Consider the following 25715-nt stretch of genomic DNA (forward strand, 5'->3'; position numbering starts at 1 on the left):
AGAGAGAGAGAGAGAGAGAGAGAGAGAGAGAGAGAGAGAGAGAGAGAGAGAGAGAGAGAGAGAGAGAGAGAGAGAGAGAGAGAGAGAGAGAGAGAGAGAGAGAGAGAGAGAGAGAGAGAGAGAGAGGGGTGGGAGAGAGAGAGAGAGAGGGAGGGGGTGGGAGAGAGAGAGAAAAAAAGACAGGCCGTTATTGACAAGGCCCCCTCTCTCCCTCCCTCCCTCTCTCTTCCTTTCTCTCCCTCTCGGTGATGAGAGTCCGCGCGGCAGCTTGTGGTTTTTTTTTTTTTTCAATCTCCCGTTTGCGGGTGTGTGGCGCCGGCAGAACATTTGCCCATATTAGTTTTGAACCTTGGAATGCACAGGTCGGCAGAGCTGGCTCTGGTGTTATGGGTCTGTGTCTCTATTCCACTGAAATAAGGAAGCTGCCTCGGTCCACTTTTATACTCTATTTTTGTAAATGATTTGTCATATGTATCAAAAGATGCAGGAATGGTGATGTATGCAAATGATACAACTATGTATCTATCTGTAGAGAATGAGCAAGTTAACAAGCTGCTTCAACAAGAGTTAACCCTTTCACTACATCTGTAGTGTGGTTGTGAAAGGGTTAACCCATTGTTGTGTGGCAGTGAAAGGGCTAACCTTCTGTATTATCGCATTGAAAGGGTTAACCGTCTAGTGTGGTAGTGAAAGGGTTAACCTTCTGTAGTGTGGTTGTGAAAGGGTTAACCCATTGTCATGTGGCAGTGAAAGGTTTAACCTTCTGTATTGTCACAGTGAAAGGGTTAACCGTCTGTAGTGTGGTTGTGAAAGGGTTAACCCATTGTTGTGTGGCAGTGAAAGGGTTAACCTTCTGTATTGTCGCAGTGAAAGGGTTAACCGTCTGTAGTGTGGTTGTGAAAGGGTTAACCCATTGGCGTGTGGCAGTGAAAGGGTTAATGCTTAGCCAAATTGTTGGGTGTCACGATTGATGAAACACCATCATGGTCCACTCATATTAATAGTATTGTAGCGGAAGTGAGTAAATACATCTCCATGATTAGAAGGAGTGCCTATCTCCTATCTGATATAATGGATCCTGAAGGCCTGAGCTCTCCTTCACTAAACTAATAATAATCACAATCAGGAAACCAAATACAATCAGTTTAATTTATTGAACATAGAAGATAAAACCATGTAAATCCATGAGCAGTTGATACAAACAAAACCATCATCTGTAGTTTAAAGCCACATAATTTAAAATACATGGTAAATGGACTGCATTTATTTTTTGGTTATTAATAACAGATTTGATCACTTTACAACATGCCTCACATTCACCCATTCACTCACACACCAACGGCGGAGGCGACCATGCAAGGTGCCGACTTGCTCATTGGGAATAGTTAGGGGTTGTTTAAAGTGCCTTGCTCAACATGCTGCCGGGAGGAGCCAAAATCTAACCGGGAATCTTCCGTTTACCAGACGAACGCTCTACCTCCTGAGCCACTGTTCACAATGCAGAGGCCGCATGACGACACGATAACGTGCTCATTAAAACCCTGTGGAAACGATGACTCTGTTCTCCTTCAGAAGAACACCATCCTTACATTCATCTTCAGCAAGACGGCGCAGCCCTACGGCGACCGTGTGTCCGTCTCGTCATCTTGAATCTTGTTGAGATATCATGAACTATTACACATAGCACAACTTTTCTGTGGTGAATAGTATTTACCGGTAGTTTATTTGCTCACTTTGTAGGGCTATACCGAATAGTTCGAAGCTTCATTCGAATTCTAAATCAACATTCGAATTTATTTACTACATTTTTTATGAGTCTATTCATTCTGTTTAAACCAATGGGGTTTTTCTTCACAGTTGCAGATAAAGATTAGGCTACACTAATATTATATTATTATAGTATTATGAGTAGTCATAAAAATTCAAACTAAACATTTATCATAAATGATGTAGCCTATCTGCATCCGCTTGGCGCTCGACGCTCCATCAAGACGTCACCATCACTCGTACCAACCGTGCCCTTATTGGAATATTTATGTTGACGAAACTGACGAGTTATATTCATTAAAGAAAGTTGATTTAATTAAAAAAAAAAAAAGACTCAATCAGATTAATCACTTTATTCAAATTGAGGATTTAATTTTTTTCATGATTATGTCATAAAATATAACGACAGACATTCGAAGCTTCATTCGAAAACTTCAATAGAAGCTTTGAATGTAAAAATAATAAGTACATTCGGTACTTTGTGTATTCTTTCCATGTCTATGCTGTATTGCAGGAGTATTCTATGAGTATTACTGTATATACTGTACTGTTATGTGTATGATTGTCATTGAAAATGATTTACCCGTCACACACACACACTGAGGCTGAGGACTGGTCTTCATACAGTTACAATCTGGTTGACTCGTTACAACACTGAGTCAACTAACTATCTGTCTGTCTGTGTGTCTGATTTTGTCTATCTGTGCGTCTGTCTGAGTGTGTGTGTATGTGTGCATCTGTCTGAGTGTATGTGCGTCTGTCTGTGTGTGTGTGTATGTGTGTGTCTGTCTGAGTGTGTGTGTATGTGTGCGTCTGTCTGTGTGTGTGTGTGTGTGTGTGTGTGTATGTCTGTCTGAGTGTGTGTGTGTGTATGTCTGTCTGAGTGTGTGTGTGTGTATGTCTGTCTGTCTGTCTGTCTGTCTGTGTGTGTGTGTGTGTGTGTATGTGTGGGTCTGTCCGAGTGTGTGTGTGTAGCTGTCCGTGTGTGTATGCGTCTGTCTGAGTGTGTGTGTGTGTGTGTGCGTCTGTCTGTCTGTCTGTCTGTCTGTCTGTCTGTCTGTCTGTCTGTCTGTCTGTCTGTCTGTCTGTGTGTGTATGTGTGCGTGTGTGTGTGTATGTATGTGTGTCTGTGTGTGTGTCTACAGTATCCATCTACCTACCTATCATCCATCCATCTGTCTGTCTGTCAATCCATCCATCCATCAATAAAAATACCTGGGATCAATTCCTTTTCAATTAAATCCAACCTGGTGATCAATAACTAACGAAGAGTATAGTCTGTCTGTCTACCTGTGTACCATATGGCGAGTTTGTTTGTGTGCGTGCGTGAATGATATGTGTGTGTGTGTGTGTGTGTGTGTGTGTGTGTGTGTGTGTGTGTGTGTGTGTGTGTGTGTGTGTAAAGTGAGTGAATGATATGTGTGTGTGTGTGTGTGTGTGTGTGTGTAAAGTGAGTGAATGATATGTGTGTGTGTGTGTGTGTGTGTGTGTGTGTGTGTGTGTGTGTGTGTGTGTGTGTGTGTGTGTGTGTGTGTGTGTGTGTGTGTGTGTGTGTGTGTGAAAAGTGAGTGAATGATATGTGTGTGTGTGTGTGTGTGTGTGTGTGTGTGTGTGTGTGTGTGTGTGTGTGTGTGTGTGTGTGTGTGTGTGTGTGTGAAAAGTGAGTGAATGATATGTGTGTGTGTGTGTGTGTGCGTGCGTGCGTGAAAAGTGAGTGAATGATGTGTGTGTGTGTGTGTGTGTGTGTGTGTGTGTGTGTGTGTGTGTGTGTGTGTGTGTGTGTGTGTGTGTGTGTGTGTGTGTGTGTGTGTGTGTGTGTGTGTGTGTGTGTGTGTGTGTGTGTGTGTGTCCGCTGGGTGAGCTTGGCGTGTCATGTGTCTGATGACTCCCTGGTCAGAAGAGCTGCTGCAGTAACTCGGGGCTCCACTCCAAGGCACTCTGAGCCACCACCAGCACCGCCGCCCCCAGCGTGGCAGACAGACCCCACACCGCCACACGCACCAGACGCCCCGCCTGCCCGCCCTCACGCCACCCTGCCCTGGGGAGAGGCCGTGCCACGTGCAGGGAGGAGGAGGCGCCCTGGGGACGCGGCTGCTGACGAAGCACCGAGTCTGGTCTCTGGTGGAGGATGGACAGCTGGAAGGACTGGAACGAACTGATGGAGAGACTAGAGAGAGAAAGAGAGATTCTTTATTATATCTTCATGTTTCTATTTACATACAATCATTTCCACAGACAAAATAAATAAAATGTATTTAAGAGAGTGTAAAAAAATATATAAATAAAGTAATAAAGGGCTGGTGTCTTTATAAAATACAGATGTGAATAAAGGGTTGGTGTCTTTATAAAATACAGATGTGAATAAAGGGCTGGTGTCTTTATAAAATACAGAGGTGAATAAAGGGCTGGTGTCTTTATAAAATACAGAGGTGAATAAAGGGCTGGTGTCTTTATAAAATACAGATGTGAATAAAGGGCTGGTGTCTTTATAAAATACAGATGTGAATAAAGGGCTGGTGTCTTTATAAAATACAGATGTGACTAAAGGGCTGGTGTCTTTATAAAATACAGAGAGGTGAATAAAGGGCTGGTGTCTTTATAAAATACAGAGGTGAATAAAGGGCTGGTGTCTTTATAAAATACAGAGGTGAATAAAGGGCTGGTGTCTTTATAAAATACAGAGAGGTGACTAAAGGGCTGGTGTCTTTATAAAATACAGAGAGGTGAATAAAGGGCTGGTGTCTTTATAAAATACAGAGAGGTGAATAAAGGGCTGGTGTCTTTATAAAATACAGAGAGGTGAATAAAAGGCTGGCGTCTTTATAAAATACAGAGAGGTGAATAAAGGGCTGGTGTCTTTATAAAATACAGAGGTGAATAAAGGGCTGGTGTCTTTATAAAATACAGAGGTGAATAAAGGGCTGGTGTCTTTATAAAATACAGAGAGGTGAATAAAAGGCTGGTGTCTTTATAAAATACAGATGTGAATAAAGGGCTGGTGTCTTTATAAAATACAGAGAGGTGACTAAAGGGCTGGTGTCGTTCTCCTCTACTCACCTCTTGTGAGACTGCAGAGTAGCCCTCCTGGACAGTAAGGAGGGAGGGTATTTGTCAAAGAGGGCCTGGGACCGACCAATCAGGAGCTCGTATGGGAGGTCCTGGGGTATGCGAGAGAGGAGGTGGTGAACCATGGCCATATCACACTCTGTCCGTTTCACCTCCTTCTCTCTATACAGAACTATCTAGAGGAGAGGAGGGGGTTGGAGAGAGGAGGAGAGGAAATGAGTGGAGAGGAGAGAGGAGGAGATGAGTGGAGAGGAGAAAATCAAGAGGTTTATTTGTCACATACATACCAGGGCATACAGTGAAATGCGGGTGGTCATGCCCGCATTGATTGTGCAAAATAAAATAATAAAAATAGGCATAGAAAAATAAAATAGGTAAGACACAAGATATGCATGTCAAAAAAAGACATGCTAAGTTCCTGAGAAACTGGTTCCTATATACAATACTATACAATTTACAATTTTAACTCTTAATGTATCTAAACTATACTATACAGTACCTCCTTCCTTTAAAGTGACTTTCTATTTCTAAAGAAGAGGAGAGGAGTGAAGAAAGGAGGAAAGAAGAGATGGGAGAAGAGGGGAGAAGACAAGAGGAGAGGAGAGAAGGAAAGGAGAGGAGAGATAATGAGAGGAGTGAAGAGAAAAGAGAACAAGAGAGTGAGTGAGGAGGAGATAATGAGGAGAGGTAATGAGAGGAGAGTGTGTCTGCAGGAGGAAAGATGAAGCTCTTCCAATACTTTTATTCAAACAGCTGTGGCTCAAGAACACAAGCATGCTAGCAGAACACACACACAGTGCTGTCAATAGATTTAAAAAAAATTTAACTAATTCATCTCACCATTTTCTGTAATTAATCTAGATTAAAAATAGCATTTTTCTACTTAAGACCGAAGCTTGTAACATATATTTACTTGAGTAAAATCATGGAATTAATGTAAAATCAACACAAAGAAAGTATATTTAGATTCAAAGACTATTTTAATAGCTTTCTTTGAATACAGTTTCTCTCCTGTGAAATACAAATGTTCAACAAAACCATCAACATTGACTCAGCTAGACCTCTTTCTCCGCGGCGCTAAAATTGAAGATTTTTCACTCCATAGATTAATCTAGATTAATTTATTTTAATGCTTTAAATAATTTAAATTAATCTCCAAAGTTAAAGCATTCATTTTGACAGCCCTAATATATAACATACACACACATAACACACACAAGCTTGCTACAGTAGCAGAACACACACGCATGTGTGCGCGCGCGCGTGTGTGTGCATGACCGTGGTACCGTGGCAGCAAGGTAGATGGGCATTAAGGGATGTGAAGCCAGGAAGTAGTCATACAGCCTGAGGGTGTGTCTGACCTCCGATAGGACGTGGCCGTACCATGTGATCAACCACGACAGAGCAAAGATGGTGCCCACCTCCGACCTGGAGACACAACATCAAAACACACACTAGATGAAGTCTTCAGGTCAGAGAGAGAGACAGAGACATAGAGACATAGAGAGAGAGAGAGAGAGAGAGAGAGAGAGAGAGAGAGAGAGAGAGAGAGCGACAGACAGACAGACAGACAGACAGACAGACAGACAGACAGACAGACAGACAGACAGACAGACAGGCAGAGAGAGAGACATAGAGAAAGAAAGACTTGAGATGTGACTTAGACTTGCAAAAAATTACTTGTTTTTCTGACACACACGCGTTTCCCTGTAAACATATCAGACCAAATTAAGACATCTTCTGCCCTCTGCTGGTGAGAGTCAGTCATTCATCTCCCAGCAATGACTACTCAGTTTACTCAGTGTGTGTACCTGACCATGAAGTCATGTAGGTCAGGATCAGCCTGCTCTACTATGGGCATCAAGTAGTTGAGAATGTGTTTGGTGCTGTCCATGGTAGGATCCATAAAATCCCTGCAGAGAGAGAGAGAGAGAGAGAGAGAGAGAGAGAGAGAGAGAGAGAGAGAGAGAGAGATTCATACTTTGCAAATGTCTGCCTGTCTATATATCCATCCATCCATCGTGTGTGTATATATCTGAGATGTGTATATACCCGAGATGTGATTGGACAGTGAGTACTGTATGTACCCGAGATGTGATTGGACAGTGAGTACTGTATGTACCTGAGATGTGATTGGACAGTGAGTATGTACCCGAGATGTGATTGGACAGTGAGTATGTACCTGAGATGTGATTGGACAGTGCGTGTATATACCTGAGATGTGATTAGACAGTGAGTATGTACCTGAGATGTGATTGGACAGTGAGTGTATGTACCTGAGATGGTGATTGGACAGTGCGTGTATATACCTCAGATGGTGATTGGACAGTGCGTGTATATACCTCAGATGGTGATTGGACCGTGTGTGTATATACCTCAGATGGTGATTGGACAGTGCGTCTAGCATGCCGATAGCCGTCCTCTCTCCCACCAGCAGCAGCAGCGTCACGGCGACGTCATGGTAACCTTGGTAATAATGGAGCTGAGGACTCCTCCTTAAAACCTCCAGGATGATGTCAATCAACTGCTCCTGAAGCACCGCCCTTTCCGACGCTGGCATACCTAGAGAGAAAGGGAGAGAGACAAAGACGTGGAACTCAGAGAGAGAGAGAGAGAGAGAGTCAGTCAGAGTCAGAGAGTCAAGAGGAAAAGTGTGCTCCCTCTCACCTTTAGGGAACCTCTTCATGGATCTATTGACATCCAGGAGAACCTGGTTATAGTCCTTATGGTTCTCTCTCAGATCAATACCTGGAACACAATATGAATACAATATTACTACACCACAGAGATACAGTCCGTATGGTTCTCTGTCAGATCAATACCTGGAACACAATATTAATACAATATTACTACAACACAGGTTTAGGTTAGGTTTACTTTATTTGTTCAAGGGGGACAGTGTACATTAATAAAACATTTTACAGATGTAAATGCACCCAATTTTAGCCAAAAGGCTCATTTCCATTGGCAGTCCCCCTGCCAGAAGGTACAGGCTAAAATCCTGTGTAAAAAAAGGGTTAGCAATAAAAACAGAATAAAATCAAGATAAATAACATTAGAATAAAAACACAACAAAAGCACATAGACATAGTAGGGATACAGGTCACAATACAGTCATGGACACAAGGACAGAGCACATCATGACATATTAAGAGACCCAGATATAGACAGACGCACCATATCCACACACACACACATACACACACAGACACCCCAGTGTTGACAGTTTTGATTTTCAATGAGCCATTCCCTAACCCTGCACTTGAATGAATAGTATGATGTGGACACTCTAATTGTTTGAGGAATTGAGTTCCATTGGTGGGATGCTCTGTATGAGAAGACGGCCTGGCCAAATACTTTTTTTTAAAGGGATTGTACAGTATGGTATGGTACTTGCCGCACCTCTAGTGTTCCTGGTTGAGGCAGACTTGAGGTTGATGAAACCGGACAAAGGAGGAGGAACCAATCCACACTTTAAAAACTAGACAAACAGAGATACAGTCCGTATGGTTGTCTCTCAAATCTCTACCTAGAATACAATATTACTACAATAGCAGGTCGTATATATTCATGTTCAGTAGTTAGTATTACTAACCAGGCTTATGTGGCAGGTCATATATATTGATGTTCAGTAGTTAGTATTACTAACCAGGCTTATGTGGCAGGTCATATATATTGATGTTCAGTAGTTAGTATTACTAACCAGGCTTATGTGGCAGGTCATATATATTCATGTTCAGTAGTTAGTATTACTAACCAGGCTTATGTGGCAGGTCATATATATTCATGTTCAGTAGTTAGTATTACTAACCAGGCTTATGTGGCAGGTCATATATATTCATGTTCAGTAGTTAGTAGGGATGCTCAATATTGGCTTTTTTACCGATACCGATATACCGATATTGTCCAACTCTTAATTTCCGATATCAACCGATACCGATATATGCAGGGTTCCCCCCCCCCCAAAAAATTGAATAATTTCAGGTAATTAACATTACATATCTCTTGTTGTGGAATTAACACAACATTATGCATACTTTTGACAATAAATAAAATCAGAATTTGTTCTTACTTGCTTGCCTGGGTAAATAAAGGTGATAGAAATGTAAAAAAAATAAATAAAAAAATCTTTTTTTAACCGATACCGATATTTTCCGATATCAAGTCAAGTCAAAAGATTTATTTGTCACGGCATACAACTATACAATGAAATGCGGGTGGTCTTGCCCGCAACGATGTGCAAATAACATATAATAGAATCAACATTGTGCAATAAACAAGTAACATTGTGCAATAAACAAGTAACATGTTAGGGCATATCGGTATATGTACATAAGTTATTTACAGAGCATGGAGGACATACTAGGTCCTTTGGTAGTGTCTTTCTGTACATGCTAATTTATACAATCACCGGTTATACTATACTATTTTTAAAGTGACCTTTCCTTAGTGGGCGTGTGCAGCATGAGTGTGTGCTTGCTCATGTTAAAGTGGCTGCTAGTGTGTGATGGTGTACAGTGTGTGTGTTGTGTGTGCTCATGTGTGCTTGTGTGTGGAGAGTTCAGTGTTCAGGGCTCTGATGGCCTGGGGGAAGAAGCTGAGCCGAAGTCTCTCTGTCCTAGCAGCTTGTGTTCGCAGGCGTCTGCCTGACCTCAGCAGCATGAACAGGCTGTTGTTGGGGTGGTGTGGGTCTTTCATTATTCTGCAGGCTCTGGATTTGCACCTCTTGTTGTATAGAACCTGCAGGGGTGGTAGTGCAATACCCGTGGTACGCTCGGCTGAGCGCACCACTCTCTGTAGGGCCTTCTTGTCCTGTGCCGTGCTGTTTCCATACCAGGCAGTGATGTTTCCAGTCAAGATGCCCTCTACAGCTCCGGAGTAGAAGGACTGGAGTATCTTCCCAGATACTCTGAACTTCCTTAACTGTCTCAGGTGGTAGAGGCGTTGCTTCGCCTTTTTTACGACTGAGTCTATGTGTGTTGTCCATGTCAGATCCTCTGCGATGTGGACCCCCAGGTACTTAAAGCTGCTCACCCTGTCCACGGTAGCCCCGTTAATCCTCAGTGGTGTGTGTCTCCTGCTGTCCTCTCCTATAATCCATGATCAGCTCCTTGGTTTTACCAATGTTCAGGAGCAGGCTGTTGTCCTGGCACCAGCGTTCCAGTACCTCAACCTCCTCCCGGTAGGCCTTCTCGTCGTTGTCCGAGATCAGCCCCACCACCACTGTGTCGTCCGCAAACTTCACTATGGAGTTGGAGCTGAACTTGGCCACACAGTCATGTGTGTATAGTGAGTACAGCAGGGGGCTCAGAACACAGCCCTGGGGGGACCCGATGCTCAGGGTGATGGTGTTGGAGGTCTGACCCCCCACCCTGACCGCCTGGGGCCTTTCACTCAGAAAGTCCAGTATCCAGGCGCTCAGAGCGGAGCTCAGACCTAGCTCGATCAGCTTGTCCACCAGTCTGGTGGGGACTATGGTGTTGAACGCTGAGCTGTAGTCAATGAACAACAGTCTCACATAGCCCCCCTTCTGACGGTCCAGGTGAGAGAGGGTGCTGTGCAGTACTTGGGAGACCACATCGTCAGTGGACCTGTTTGGCCTGTATGCAAATTGCATAGGGTCCATATCACTGGGGAGGGAGGCACAAATGTGGTCCTTGACCAGCCTCTCAAAACATTTCATGGCCACAGAGGTGAGTGCCACCGGTCTGTAGTCATTGAGACCTGCTGGGGAGGGTTTCTTTGGTACCGGGATAATGGTGGACATCTTGAAGCAGGCAGGGACCACTGACTCCTTCAGGGATCGATTAAATATGGTGGTGAACACAGGGGCTAGATGGTTAGCACAGGACTTAAGTATGCGTCCTGTTATTCCATCTGGGCCAGCCGCCTTTCTGGTGTTCACCTGCATAAATGCTCTTCTCACACTGTGTACCGTCAATGAGAGAGCATCCCCGGTCCCCCGCGGATGCCCCCCCCCCCTCCACAACAGCCGGCGCGCCAGTGACGTCACTAGCCGTTGAGCTAGCAGCGCCATTGTTTGCACCAAACCGCGCGTAGAAGGTGTTGAGCTGGTCCGCGAGGGAGGCGTCGTCGCTCCCCATTGAGGGGGCGCTGACTTTGTAGTCAGTTATCGTCCTCAGTCCCTGCCATAAGCCTCGTGTCATTCTGTGCCATTTGTGCCTCCATCTTGTCAGCATACATCCTCTTAGCATTTTAATGCAGATATCTGCCGATAATATCGGACATCCCTAGTAGTTAGTATTACTAACCAGGCTTATGCGGCAGGTCATATATATTGATGTTCAGCATCTTAGGCCAGGCCTTCCTCCTCAGTTCGTTAGTCAAGAATCCTGCTTCGCTGATGGCTGCTCTCCTCAGGGCCTCAATGTCCACCGGGTCACTGGCAAACATGACAGAAAACACATTATAATAATAATAATAATAATAATAATAATAATAATAATAATAATAACAACAACAACAACTTTATTTATATAGCACCATGCATTCAGATTGCAGCTCAAAGTGCTTTACACAAAAAACTAAACAGGAGGATAATAAACACTCATAAGGATGGAAATAACAAGACATTAAAATGATATAAATGGTAATAAATTGTTTTTGATAAGATAGTAAAAATAGCGAAATAAGACAAACAGTAAGACTTAAGACTGACATATTAAATTGTTAAAATAATAAAGCAAAATTATACAGTAAACAATAAGATAAAATAAAACAGTAAAATGAGACATTACAAAATAACTAAAATAAAAAATAATGTAATAATAATCAAATAATGAAAAAGATTAGAAAAAGAAAAATAAGACAATAGAATAAAGATAATAATTCATTTAAAGGCTAGTTTAAAAAGGTACGTTTTAAGCTGTTTTCTTTTTTTTAAGTGCCAACCGAGTCCGACTTGCGGGATAGTGTTCCAAAGTTTTGGGATATAGTAGCTGAGAACGAGATGGTAATTGGACAGTGTGTGTATATACCTGAGAAAGTGATTGGAGGGTGTATATATACCTGAGATGTGATTGGAGGGTGTATATATACCTGAGAAAGTGATTGGACAGTGTGTATATATACCTGAGATGTGATTGGAAGGTATATACCTGAGATGCGATTGGAGGGTGTATATATACCTGAGATGTGATTGGAGGGTGTATATATACCTGAGATGTGATTGGAGGGTGTATATATACCTGAGAAAGTGATTGGACAGTGTGTATATATACCTGAGATGTGATTGGAAGGTGTATACCTGAGATGCGATTGGAGGGTGTATATATACCTGAGATGTGATTGGAGGGTGTATATATACCAGAGATGTGATTGGAGGGTGTATATATACCTGAGATGTGATTGGAGGGGGTATATATATGTAGCTGAGGGGTACAATTCCCTGACTGTATTGTTAGATATGATATTTAATACCACTACCTCATGTACTTTAACTTCTGGCCACCCAGTACAAGATATAAGTATGATGAACACTTTCCCACCTGATGAAACGAACCAACACAAATGTACCAAATCGAATATTTAATACAGCAAAAGGTGTATACAACATTCACTTAATTACATTTATGATTTGAAATATTGAATATGCACTTTTATGGCAAATGAGTATTCGTAGGTAAATCAACATTGAATGTCCAATCTCTGGTTGCGCAGGGAGTAAGTATACAACCTGGAATATTTAGGAAACGATAGCGATGGTACTTAAATGATTATAGCTGGATACACTAAGGGGGGGGGGGGGTCCCGCTGGTTGTAAGACAGTAGGAGGGGGGGGGTTAGAGAAGCCGCTGGCGGTATCCCATCTGGCCGACGGTGTCTTGGGAGAATCCAAAGTCTTGGACACAGTGCCCACAGAACCTCGGGCCGCAGACAAATACAGCTGGACCCTCTGTGGAACGGTATCTGCCGGTCCACAACGGAGAGACGTGGTGCGACCTCACGTGTAGAGCGCCGCCTCACCTGGAGTCCTCTCCGGGGGGTAATTCCAACACTCGACAGTGTTGGCCTTTATCCATGGAATAATCAAAGCACACAAAGCATAATCCAAGAGCCGTGGAAGGCTCGCCGTCGTCGGGTAGAGTAATCCAATATACAGGTCCAGTCGCTCTTGACCCGGAGCTCCTCGGATGCAATCACCACTAGGGGTCTGACCAGCCTGGATAAGCGTCCAGATAACGTCAGGAACGATGGGGGTACTGATAACTGTAGAACTCGAACCGAACGATGCACCATACATAAATAGACTATTATTAGCTTAATAGAATACGTCCAACTCGACGGTATGGTGCCAAACTATGACCATTCAACTATTAATCTACACGATATCTCAATGCCTATTCTGGGTAGTAGGCCCTACTACACCGCACGTGCGTCGTGGGGAGGCTTTTGCGTCTGTCACTCTGTTGGAGGGTAAAGAACTGGACTAAAAGAAAGTTCTACTTTACGAGCGCCATATATATATGCGCTATGAACAAATAGTACCATTCGTATTTCGCCCGGCATATTACTGCGCGGAACCGGGGGTTGCCTCGACATGTTAGGCGGCACGATTGAACTTGGACCTAGGGGTATGGCAACCTGGCGCCAGGTTCTCGTCCAATGGTAGAATGAAACTATTATGGGCTGTTTAGTAGAAACGGGGATATTCAATGCATATTGTACAAGGAATATACAGGGGATATCAAACGATATACAAATACAATTAAATATATAAATAAATATACATATTCGGTTTAATCTGATCCTTCACAACAGCCGCCCCCTAATTAGTCCCACCTAATTAGCTAAGCAGAGACAGATTAACCGCACTGTCTTCCACTCAAGGTCCGCTGTAAGGGTCAGTCAACTCACAAAGTCATAGGGTCATGGTCATCATCGATAGTATCTGGGAGTCGGGGCAGTTCTATGAGCCTCGCCACGGGCCGTGTGTAGGTGCGCCCTTGGACGAGTACTTCAGCTGCTCGGACCTTGCCATCGGCACCGGTGATCACTTTGCTTACGCGGCCAGCCGGCCACATAGCTCTGGGGAGTGACTGGTCAACTATCATGACGACTGTTCCTTCTGTCAAATTGTCTCTCTCTTTTACCCACTTCTGGCGGGTCTGTAGAGACGGTAGGTAGTGAAGTAGGAAGCTGCTCCAAAACTTGTCAGCTAGTACTTGGCTGTACCTCCACATTCTTCGGCCGTTCGCTTCTTCGGGCCTGTACATTGTCTGGGGTAGCGCGGGGTCCAGCTGCCCCATTAGGAGTGTGTTGGGGGTGACTGGGTCGACGTCTGCTACATCACTGGAGACGTAACCGAGGGGCTTTGAGTTCAATACTCCCTCGGTCTCCGTGAGGACTGTCATTAGGACTTCCTCTGCCACAGTCTGGGCTCCGAGTACGGCATACAGGGCTGTCTTTATAGAACGTACTTCTCGTTCCCAGGTTCCACCGAAGTGGGGTGCGTTCGGGGGATTAAACTGGAAGTCAACCTGGGCTGGAGCGAGGTGGGTCTTAAGTTCTGGGCCCATAGCTTGGAAGCTCTCTCTCAGCTCTCTTTCTCCACCTTTGAAGTTGGTCCCGTGATCAGACAACAATGTAGACGGTTGTCCTTTCCGTGATATGAATCTCCGGAAGGCCATAAGGAATGAGTCTGTGCTCATGGTCGGAAGGAGCTCGATATGTATCGCTCTGGTGGTCATGCATTTGAATACAATACCCCACCGCTTCTCGGTGCCTCTTCCTCTCTTTATATACAACGGGCCAAAACAGTCCATGCCTGTGGAGTGGAATGGCTTGTCGCCGATTCGGAGGCGACAGGGGGGTAGGTCAGCCATCCGTGGTATGCTGGGCTGCGCGCGCCACTTACAGCAGTCTAGACAGGTTCGCTGGAAGCGCCGTACTGCTTCTCTCCCTTGCAATATCCAATAACGACGTCTGATCTCCGCGAAGACTCTCTCTGCTCCTGCGTGGTGCACATCCTCGTCGTATTTCTTTATGATCAGCTCTGTGACCTTGTGTCGGCTGTTCAAGACGATCGGGTGCTTAATGTCATCTGGTAGATCGGGGGCTCTCCGCAGGCGACCACCCACTCTGATGAGATTATGTGCGTCACTCTCTGGTGCCAGGTGAATCAGTCTGCTGTCTGATGGGACGGGGTTTCCTCCCTGTAGACAGTCTAGCTCATCGGGGAACAAGTCTCTCTGGGCTCGTTGTAGTAGAAGAAGTTCTGCTTCTTCGTAGTCAGCTGCTGACATGTCAGTGGTGGACTGAATCTCTGGGTGGTGCCGCAGGAATGTTCTTTGTTGCGCACTCTCTAGGGTAATGCAGTCATCTATGTTCGGGTCTGTGGAGGCGACAGTGCTCAGTCCACAGAACATAGGCTTCTTGTTCTCAGCCTCCTCGCTACTTGCTTCCCTCGGGGTGGGCGTAGGCCAATCTCCTTCCGGGAGCTGGAGGAATGCTGGTCCGTCACTGTAGATGTTGCGACGGGTTAGGTCATCCAGGGACATTCCCCGGGTGATGACGTCAGCTGGGTTGTGTTTGGTATCCACATACCTCCAGCTTGCTTCTTCTGTTAATTCTTGAATCTCGGTGACTCTGACTCCCACGAAGACTTTGTATCTGCATGAATCAGACTTAATCCATGCGAGTACTGTCGTGGAATCTGACCACAAGATTGTTCTATGCACCGGAATGGTGAGTTCACGTTGGATTAACGTGGCTAGATGCGCTCCTGCGAGGGCTGCGCAGAGCTCTAGACGTGGGATAGATTGTTGCTTACGTGGGGCTATTCTTGAGCGGGCCAGTATGAAAGCAGTGTGTATCTCTCCTCCCATCTCTTGGGCACGCAAATAGGCAACCGATCCGTAGGCTACTTCGGAGGCGTCGCTGAAGACGTGTAGCTCAATCTCGCATGTCTCTGGCCTCACTGTGGATGGGAAGTAGCTGCGGCGTATATTGACACCTGGGAGTGAGCGGAGTTCCGTCTCCCACTCTCTCCATGTTGAGGCAAGGTGTGCGGGTATTGGGTCGTCCCAGCCCTGGTCCTTGTCCCATAGTGCTCGTACAATCATCTTTGCCCTGGTGGTGTAAGGTAGAATACATCCCAGCGGGTCATATTGTCTGGCGAGTGTTCTGTACACACTCCGTCTGGTGGTCGGTATCGCCGCCGACCTTCCTTGCTCTGGAGCCAAGGGTTTGTGTCTATAGTGGAGCGAGTCTGTTTTGAAGCGCCAGACTAATCCTAGTGTCATTTCTTGGGCTTCTCCTGGGATTGTCGCCATCCAGGTCTCGCTGCTGGCAGCCTTGTCTGCGGAGGAGAGGCTGCGCAATACGTGCGGGTCACTGCTGGCCCACTGCCTGAGATCAAAGCCTCCTTTGATTAGGGAGGCGCGTAACTTGATTAGGAGAGCCTCGGCTTCTTCTTGAGTCGAGACGCTTTGTAGACAGTTGTCTACGTAGAAACTGTTCTTCACACTGTGTTGGACCTCTTCATCTGCTGCTGGGTCCTCTGTGACGTGTTTCTGTAGTGCAAATGTAGCACAGCACGGGCTGCATGTGGTTCCGAAGGGGAGTACTTCCCACTGGTAGATGGATGGGTTCTCATCTCCGATCTTCTCTCTCCATAGGAACCGTATGAGAGGCTTGTCCTCCTCTACTAGTCTCACTTGCAAGAACATCCCTTTGATATCCCCGCTTATAGCCACCTTGTCCTGGCGGAAGCGCAGTAGCACGCCTAGTAGGGAGGGGCCGAGTGTGGGGCCGGGCAAGAGCTCTTTATTCAGATTTTGGGATCCGATCTGGTAGCTGCAGTTAAACACAATGCGATCCTTGCCATTGTGATGGACCTTGTGATGCGGCACGTACCATGATTCGGTCGTCTGATCGGCCTCTTTAATGTCAATCTTTGTTACGTGTCCCGCTGTGATTAGCTTCTCAATCTCAGCTCGGTACACACTCTGTTGAGCGGGGTCTTTGGCTAGGCGCCGCTCTGTGTTCAGTAGATAGCGCTCCGTGGCGTCTTTCTTTGCGTGAAAGGGGGGCATTCCCTCTCGCCTCAGGAGTGGAGTTGCGTATCTCATCACTCCGCCGACTGTGACTCTCTTTGTCCCCTGCTCGAGTAGGTTGATGGCGTAAATGTCTTCTTTAGAGCGAATGTCTTTCTTTTCGTTCTTAAAGGGCATTGTCTCTAGGGTCCATAGCCTCTCGACATGCTGCAGGAGAGTGGTGTCTTCTTCTGTCGTTCTGGAGTGGAAGCAGCTAGTGGCTGCTGTTCGGTTGAGAGATTTAGCGAGGGAGCCTTGTAATGTCCATCCTAGGCGGGTCTCGACTGCTGCAGGACAGCCTCGGGGGCCTGTATGGACCCGGTCAATCGGGACTATGAGTTCTGCATGGTCGGAGCCTATCAACAGGGTCGGGGTAGCGCCGTCTATGAGCGGGATAGGTAATTGGCGCAGGTGCACATATTTATCCATCAACTTGGTGACAGGGTAGGTGTACTGCGAGAGTCCTATTTCTTGGCTGGTGAAAGCATTTGTGATCTTGTACCGTCGCTCTGGCTGCCCGTTGGCTGCGATAGTGAAGGAGACATTCTCGCCCTTTATCGTCTTTAAATCTCTTCTTATTGTCCGAATCGTCATTTCGTTCTTGCTCCCCCGCAGTCCCAGCTGAGTCGCAGCGGAGGCGAGCAGAAGGGTCTTCTCTGACCCGTCATCAAGGACGGCGTAAGTGTCCATGACTTTATCCTGGTAGCTCAATGTCACACGGACTACCTTTAAGAGCACTTGAGCTCCGTTGCTGCTGGCGGGGTCAATGTACATGACACTTGCCTTGGTGCCGCTCCGTGGTGCAGGTATAGGCCGTCTTCCGTTACTATCGTGTAGTATATCTAGATGGGCTCCATCGCACCGGCTGCACCTTTTCTTTAGGCGGCATTCGGCTGCCATGTGGGGCCGCGCACATCGATAACAGCGCAGGTTGGACTTTATCCATTGGCTCACTTCTTCTGCATTCATCTTTGTGAATGAGTCACATTGTGACAGCCAGTGTTCTTTCTCACAGTAGGGACACGCTATCTTCCACTTCTCCTTTCTCGAGGGGGTGCTGTGACTCTTACTGCTCGGTACTGACTCTGATTGGTGCATGACAGTCACCGATCTTCTTCCATCACTTATTCTCCTGGGTCCCTCTCTGGAGCTTGGCGTGCTCCGCCCGAAGGTGTCCAGTCGTAAGCTGCTGACCTCTCTCGCCAGGAAGTCGGCCAGATCAAGGAGGGATGGCTCGGGGCCGTCGGGATCTCGGTAGTCCCTCTGCCGCCGAAAGCGCTCCTGTCTTGCGGGTGGCAGCTTCTCCAAAATCCTCTCAACGTTAGAGTTGGCGTACAGCTCATGCCTGCCCTTCTCCCGTTGAGCTCCCAGCATCCCCACCAGGGACTGCACTTTGATTGACAGGTCGTCTAGTGAGCGGTTGTCTGTGGCTGGGGGTAGGCGGTCAATATGCCTTATCTCCTGGATTACGTAATCCCATATACGTCCATATCTTTGATCCAGCGCTGCAAGGGCCGCTGTGTATGGGGTCGAGGAGGTAGCATAGGCTAGCGCTATATTGTGCGCTCGCGGTACTTTCAGGTGCTTCAATAATATTGCATACTTGTGGCGTTCATCAGCGACATCCACCATCATTGTCTCTAAACACATCCGGAGCTCCGTGTACTGTGCTCGACTCTCATAGGCGAAGTCTGGGAATGACGGCGTGGCGTTGTATGACGCCGTGGATGGCTGATACATCGGCGAGCGTTGGGGGAGAGACCTCCTGGGCGAGTCCCCTCTTGCGCCTCGCTGTGGGCTGGTACTGGCAGGGTACCATGGCCCGCTGGTCCAGGTACTGTTCCTCGGGGCTGGTCGTGCGTCGTGCTCACCCGTAAATAGAGTCGGGGGTCTGTAGCGCAGCGCCGCGGGGGTATAGCCTGGACTGTATGGGACCTCCTGGTCTGGTGGAGTACTGTGCTGTCGTCGGGCTTGGTTCTCCTCTTCTCCCTCTTCTTCTTCTATCAAATCTTCCAGATCCTGTAATCGTTTATTTAGCTTCTCCGCAGTGTAGGCCGCTCCTTCCTTGTAGCTGGGTCTCGCTTGGACTGGTATGGGAAGGGGGTCTGCGGGGGGTCTAGACTCGGTCTGTTGGTCAAGTTCAGGGTCGCTTGCTCGTTGCGGTGACGCTGCTCTTGACTGCTGTCTCGACGAGTTCCTTGAGCCCCTGGCGGAGGGAGAGGGAGTTGTCCTTTTGATCAGCTGCTCTATTAGTTGCGCTTGTAGTCTGTCGCGCTCTGCGTCTCTTTGGGCACCGGCAGCGGCGCGCTGGGCGTCGGCCCGGTCTCTTGCCATATTCTCTTCCATCTGGAAGCGTCTCATCTCCAGACTTGTGCGCTGTTCTTCGCTCCGTTGCTGTGCTTGGAGGTGTTCACGCTCGCTGGTCGCCTGTGCTTGGAGACGTTCGCGCTCGCTAAGCGTCTGTGCTTGGAGCCGATCGCGTTCGGTAGAGGCTGTCAGGCTGACGAGGAACGCCTGTTGTAGTATCCTCTCCGCTTCGCTGGGGGAAGGCGGTAGTGGAGGTGAGCCGCTCCTGCGTGAACCGCTCCTGGGGGTACTCGTTGGGGAGTCCTGGAGCTCTAGTTCCTCGGCGCTCTCCTCTTCTTCTTCCGTGCAGAGTTCTCTCTCTGTAGGGTTATCTTCCTCCCGGGGCGTGTCGGGGACTACTTCTTTAGTAGTGGCGGGGGGTAAAGGCATGTCAATTCCCTCCTGGTCCCCACCGTGGGCTTGGTCAGTTACATTAGGACCTACTAGGGCCTCTGTGGTCGGGGAAACCTGGTCGTTAAGGTCAGACATAATTTTACTTTCTACTTTTACCACGTTTACCGTTTGTCGAAGGCTAGGTAGTTGACTGACAGTGTAAGCCTCTAAGTACTGAGGTGTCTGTCGTCTGCGCCACGGGCGTTCTAGGTTAGGAGGATCGTTTCGTGGAGTGTTCATCATAGGCCATTTCGATATTAATAACACTATATTAATATTACACTAGTTACCATCCGGCTCGAAGGACCAATTGTAGCTGAGGGGTACAATTCCCTGACTGTATTGTTAGATATGATATTTAATACCACTACCTCATGTACTTTAACTTCTGGCCACCCAGTACAAGATATAAGTATGATGAACACTTTCCCACCTGATGAAACGAACCAACACAAATGTACCAAATCGAATATTTAATACAGCAAAAGGTGTATACAACATTCACTTAATTACATTTATGATTTGAAATATTGAATATGCACTTTTATGGCAAATGAGTATTCGTAGGTAAATCAACATTGAATGTCCAATCTCTGGTTGCGCAGGGAGTAAGTATACAACCTGGAATATTTAGGAAACGATAGCGATGGTACTTAAATGATTATAGCTGGATACACTAAGGGGGGGGGGGGTCCCGCTGGTTGTAAGACAGTAGGAGGGGGGGGGTTAGAGAAGCCGCTGGCGGTATCCCATCTGGCCGACGGTGTCTTGGGAGAATCCAAAGTCTTGGACACAGTGCCCACAGAACCTCGGGCCGCAGACGAATACAGCTGGACCCTCTGTGGAACGGTATCTGCCGGTCCACAACGGAGAGACGTGGTGCGACCTCACGTGTAGAGCGCCGCCTCACCTGGAGTCCTCTCCGGGGGGTAATTCCAACACTCGACAGTGTTGGCCTTTATCCATGGAATAATCAAAGCACACAAAGCATAATCCAAGAGCCGTGGAAGGCTTGCCGTCGTCGGGTAGAGTAATCCAATATACAGGTCCAGTCGCTCTTGACCCGGAGCTCCTCGGATGCAATCACCACTAGGGGTCTGACCAGCCTGGATAAGCGTCCAGATAACATCAGGAACGATGGGGGTACTGATAACTGTAGAACTCGAACCGAACGATGCACCATACATAAATAGACTATTATTAGCTTAATAGAATACGTCCAACTCGACGGTATGGTGCCAAACTATGACCATTCAACTATTAATCTACACGATATCTCAATGCCTATTCTGGGCCAAGTAGGCCCTACTACACCGCACGTGCGTCGTGGGGAGGCTTTTGCGTCTGTCACTCTGTTGGAGGGTAAAGAACTGGACTAAAAGAAAGTTCTACTTTACGAGCGCCATATATATATGCGCAGGGGAGGAAATTAGGCCACTTTACTGGCCAAATGCTAGTATTTTTTACGTTTGGCTGGTAAAAAAAATCAGATACCCGCCAGTTGGCTGGTAAGCCAAAAAGTTAGTTTCCTCCCCTGCTGGCGAGTATACAAAAAAATAAAACATTCTGCAATCACTGCACTGGCAAACAGTGCGCGTCTTCTGAGTGTTCGCTTTAGTTGACAGTGCCACGAGAGCACTGCACAAGACCACCCGCGGACATATAATTATAATGTTTAATAAACGTTTGCGCAGTACTGGCCAACCCGCGGACATATAATAATAAAAGTCCCGCGGTACTAGGCTAGCCATCAGGAGCACTCGCAAACAGATAACGTTAAACACAGCAGAAGATGGAAAACAGACAGACTGACCAACGGGGAACTGCATCCAACCCTAGTACAACCCTCGAGTATAAGTTACTAAGGACACATTTAAATCACAGAGGTGTAATGTTAGTCTACTGGAACTGTATACAGTGGTTAGCTTCTAGTTAGCGTTTTAGCTATAGCTGCTTGCTAGCTAACGTTAGCCCCGTGTGCTCAAAGCAGCCAGCTAGGTGTATCTGTTATGACTATAATGTTTCCAAAAAAGCACCGGACTACGACGTAAGGTTAGACATTTTATTTCATGCTCAAAAGCCCCTGGCTTGCACATCGCAGTCACGAAAGGGGCTAGCTCAACCAGTGCACTGTGCACAACAGCACACCAACCCAACTGACGTTACCACAACACTTGACGGTACTTCACAGCACTGTCGTAAGACCACCGTGCTGTCTTAAAGGCACAGTGTGCCTACCCAGATGCATACACAACATTGACGCGGCTTGACATACAAAGAAGTAATTATCACAATTAGCGATTTTTTTTGTCTGGTAAAAAATCTGTTTGGCTGGTAAAAAAAATCAGATACTCGCCAGTTGGCTGGTAAGCCAAAAAGTTAGTTTCCTCCCCTGTATATGCGCTATGAACAAATAGTACCATTCGTATTTCGCCCGTCATATTACTGCGCGGAACCGGGGGTTGCCTCGACATGTTAGGCGGCACGATTGAACTTGGACCTAGGGGTATGGCAACCTGGCGCCAGGTTCTCGTCCAATGGTAGAATGAAACTATTATGGGCTGTTTAGTAGAAACGGGGATATTCAATGCATATTGTACAAGGAATATACAGGGGATATCAAACGATATACAAATACAATTAAATATATATATATAAATAAATATACATATTCGGTTTAATCTGATCCTTCACAACAATATATATACCTGAGAAAGTGATTGGAGGGTGTATATATACCTGAGAAAGTGATTGGAGGGTGTATATATACCTGAGATGTGATTGGAGGGTGTATATATACCTGAGATGTGATTGGAGGGTGTACCTGAGATGTGATTGGAGGGGGTATATATACCTGAGATGTGATTGGAGGGTGTATATATACCTGAGATGTGATTGAAGGGGGTATATATACCTGAGATGTGATTGGAGGGGGTATATATACCCGAGATGTGATTGGAGGGGGTATATATACCTGAGATGTGATTGGAGGGTGTATATATACCTGAGATGTGATTGGAGGGTGTATATATACCTGAGAAAGTGATTGGAGGGTGTATATATACCTGAGATGTGATTGGAGGGTGTATATATACCTGAGATGTGATTGGAGGGTGTGTATATATACCTGAGATGTGATTGGAGGGTGTGTATATATACCCGAGATGTGATTGGAGGGTGTATATATACCTGAGAAAGTGATTGGAGGGTGTATATATACCTGAGATGTGATTGGAGGGGGTATATATACCTGAGATGTGATTGGAGGGTGTATATATACCTGAGATGTGATTGGAGGGTGTGTATATATACCTGAGATGTGATTGGAGGGAGTATATATACCTGAGATGTGATTGGAGGGTGTGTATATATACCTGAGATGTGATTGGAGGGTGTATATATACCTGAGATGTGATTGGAGGGTGTATATATACCTGAGATGTGATTGGAGGGTGTATATATACCTGAGATGCGATTGGAGGGTGTATATATACCCGAGATGTGATTGGAGGGGGTATATATACCTGAGAAAGTGATTGGAGGGGGTATATATACCTGAGATGTGATTGGAGGGTGTGTATATATACCTGAGATGTGATTGGAGGGTGTGTATATATACCTGAGAAAGTGATTGGAGGGTGTATATATACCTGAGAAAGTGATTGGAGGGTGTATATATACCTGAGATGTGATTGGAGGGTGTATATATACCTGAGATGCGATTGGAGGGTGTATATATACCCGAGATGTGATTGGAGGGGGTATATATACCTGAGAAAGTGATTGGAGGGGGTATATATACCTGAGATGTGATTGAACAGTGCGTGTATATATGCCTATTGTCATTTACTCACCACTTTTGATTTTTTTTCTCACATAAAATGACAAGAAGTGAATAATGTATGAAGGTGCTAAACCATTTATGGATTTGTATACAAGTAAAATAACTTTTAAATAGATTATAAAGGATACAGGAAGCCAGTGCAATGTAGCCACAACAGGTGTAATATGAATCTAAAATAATACAGATTATAATATAGTCTAATACAGTATAGGTTTAATAAATACAACAGTATATGTTAAATAATATCTAATTAGAATATAATACAACAGTATAGGTTTAACAATCTCATTAGATTAAAATATAAATACAGATTAGAATATAATACATGAGTATAGGTTTAATAATATCAGATTGTATTATAATAAATACAGATTTGAATATACACTACAGGACTGACTTGTTCAATGCCTGATGAATCTCTAACAACTTCTGTTTCTTCCATGACTCTGGTTCTGAAGGAGAGAGAGAGAGAGAGAGAGAGAGAGAGAGAGAGAGAGAGAGAGAGAGAGAGAGAGAGAGAGAGAGAGAGAGAGAGAGAGAGAGAGAGAGACAGACAGACAGACAGACAGACAGACAGAGAGTGAGGGAGGGGACAGACAGACGACAGACAGACAACAGACAGACAGACAGACAATCAGACAGAGGGGGGAGAGCGATAATAATGTATACTGTACATCAACATGTTGACCTCAATACTGTTCTGGACTGAAGTCAAGAGAAAATGTTCAGTCTGACATCTTGACCGACATTTAAACAAGCGACATAAACTCCAATAACTACACTTTTATATCTAATAATAACTATGTACAGAGGAAAAACTAGACCAGATAAATAAAGACTATTTAACATGACCTGCCTAACAGCTGGCAAGTCGCACTAGAATGGAGCTGAACTGACTTACCACCTGTGTGTGCTTGTACTTTAATCATGTTTAACATCAAATGTATGCGTAGGACTACTGTAACCATGTCGTTGTATTTCTGTGCACTTTACCTCTGACAGATCCGTTCCCATTCACTCGAACCCCGCTGTTGTTTTTATGTCTCTTCAGCCTTTTCATCGCCCGTTGACGTCTCTACTGATGATCAATATGTTCCCTGTATCGCACATACATGTATAAATAATAAATATCACTCCTAAAGCCGTAGAAACGACACTGACAGCGGCTTGTGTGCAGTGGTGTTTCCTGAACAGCTGGCAGCATTCAGGAGTAACGAACTTGAAGTCGTCGAGCTGCTCTCTGATTGGTTAGAACTGTGACGAGGGCTGATCCTTGCGTGCCATTGGCTTAGCCTCCGCACGTCGCTCACTCTGTCTTGAATGTAGTTTTCTGCAGTAATTTAGGAGAATGAATGAATGAATGAATGAATGAATGAATGAATGAATGAATGAATGAATGAATGAATGAATGAATGAATGAATGAATGATGAATGAATGAATGATGAATGGAATGAAAACTTTATTTAACAGATTTAAGAATGGGTACAATACAGTACGGCTCAATACACACAATTGTTAAGGGGATGCAGACCAGAGAAAGACGTTTGTCTTGTTTACATCTGGGTCCCCCATTTTTTTTTTTTTATCTTTTTCCCCCTCCTTTTTCCTCCGATTTTCTCCCATCCCAATGTTAGTCGTTATGCCAATTCCCAATCCCCTTCCTGGTCGCTGCGCACTTACCCCCCACAGTCGGTCTGGGAGAGTGGAGGCTATCACGTGCTTCCTCCGACACACGTCTAGCCAATCAACCGCTTCTTTTCACCTGGCAGCGCGGACTCTCACTGAGAGCGTGTAATGTGTGGAAGGATCACACTACCGCCCTTAGATCCTATCCGTGCTTAGCAGGCACCCCGACCGAACTGTAGGAGTCGCTGTTTACAACGACCCGGACCCACCCCGCCAGCTTCTCCCACCCTCTAATACTGCCAATTGTATTAGTGTGAACGGCCAGCCAAGCTGGTGACAACCCCGGAGCTGTGAGCTGGATTCGAACAGGCGAATCCAGCGTCTCCGGGGTTGGTGACGAACGCAATCTCCGCTACGCCACCTGACCGCCGTTGGGTCCCCCATTTTCAATTCATAGTGACATTTATGACATACATACATGATACATGATACATGACATCATGACATTTATGGCATAGGGACATACATGACATACAGGTATATAGTACTGTTACATTTGTGACATATACGATATGCAGATATTATATACATATGATGGGGAGGAGACTGTACATTA

At 45.7% G+C, this 25715-nt stretch overlaps 1 protein-coding gene across 1 annotated transcript; it reads right to left on the reverse strand.

The window, feature by feature from the left end:
- Positions 1 to 1141: 1141 nt before the first annotated feature.
- Positions 1142 to 24638, reverse strand: LOC311227002 (TBC1 domain family member 20). Its single transcript, XM_084312496.1, has 9 exons — positions 24466 to 24638; positions 23870 to 23924; positions 11106 to 11236; positions 7501 to 7581; positions 7209 to 7395; positions 6645 to 6746; positions 6120 to 6261; positions 4825 to 5009; positions 1142 to 3934 (listed from the first exon to the last, which is right to left on the reverse strand). Exons 1-9 carry the CDS (start codon positions 24530 to 24532, stop codon positions 3661 to 3663), a joined length of 1224 nt encoding a protein of 407 aa, XP_084168622.1. The 5' UTR covers positions 24533 to 24638; the 3' UTR covers positions 1142 to 3660.
- Positions 24639 to 25715: the final 1077 nt, after the last annotated feature.

The sequence above is a fragment of the Notolepis coatsorum genome (genome assembly GCF_963971535.1).
Source record: "Notolepis coatsorum genome assembly, chromosome: 4".
In the NCBI taxonomy this organism is placed as follows: Eukaryota; Metazoa; Chordata; class Actinopteri; order Aulopiformes; family Paralepididae; genus Notolepis; species Notolepis coatsorum.

Excerpts from the sequence above, each read along its gene's own strand:
- LOC311227002 (XM_084312496.1), bottom strand. The coding sequence starts at position 24,532 with ATGAAAAGGCTGAAGAGACATAAAAACAACAGCGGGGTTCGAGTGAAT. Across the intron at positions 7,396-7,500 it reads CATGAAGAGGTTCCCTAAAG|GTATGCCAGCGTCGGAAAGG; the intron begins GTGAGAGGGAGC and ends CTTTCTCTCTAG. Across the intron at positions 3,935-4,824 it reads ACTCTGCAGTCTCACAAGAG|TCTCTCCATCAGTTCGTTCC; the intron begins GTGAGTAGAGGA and ends TTCTCTCTCTAG.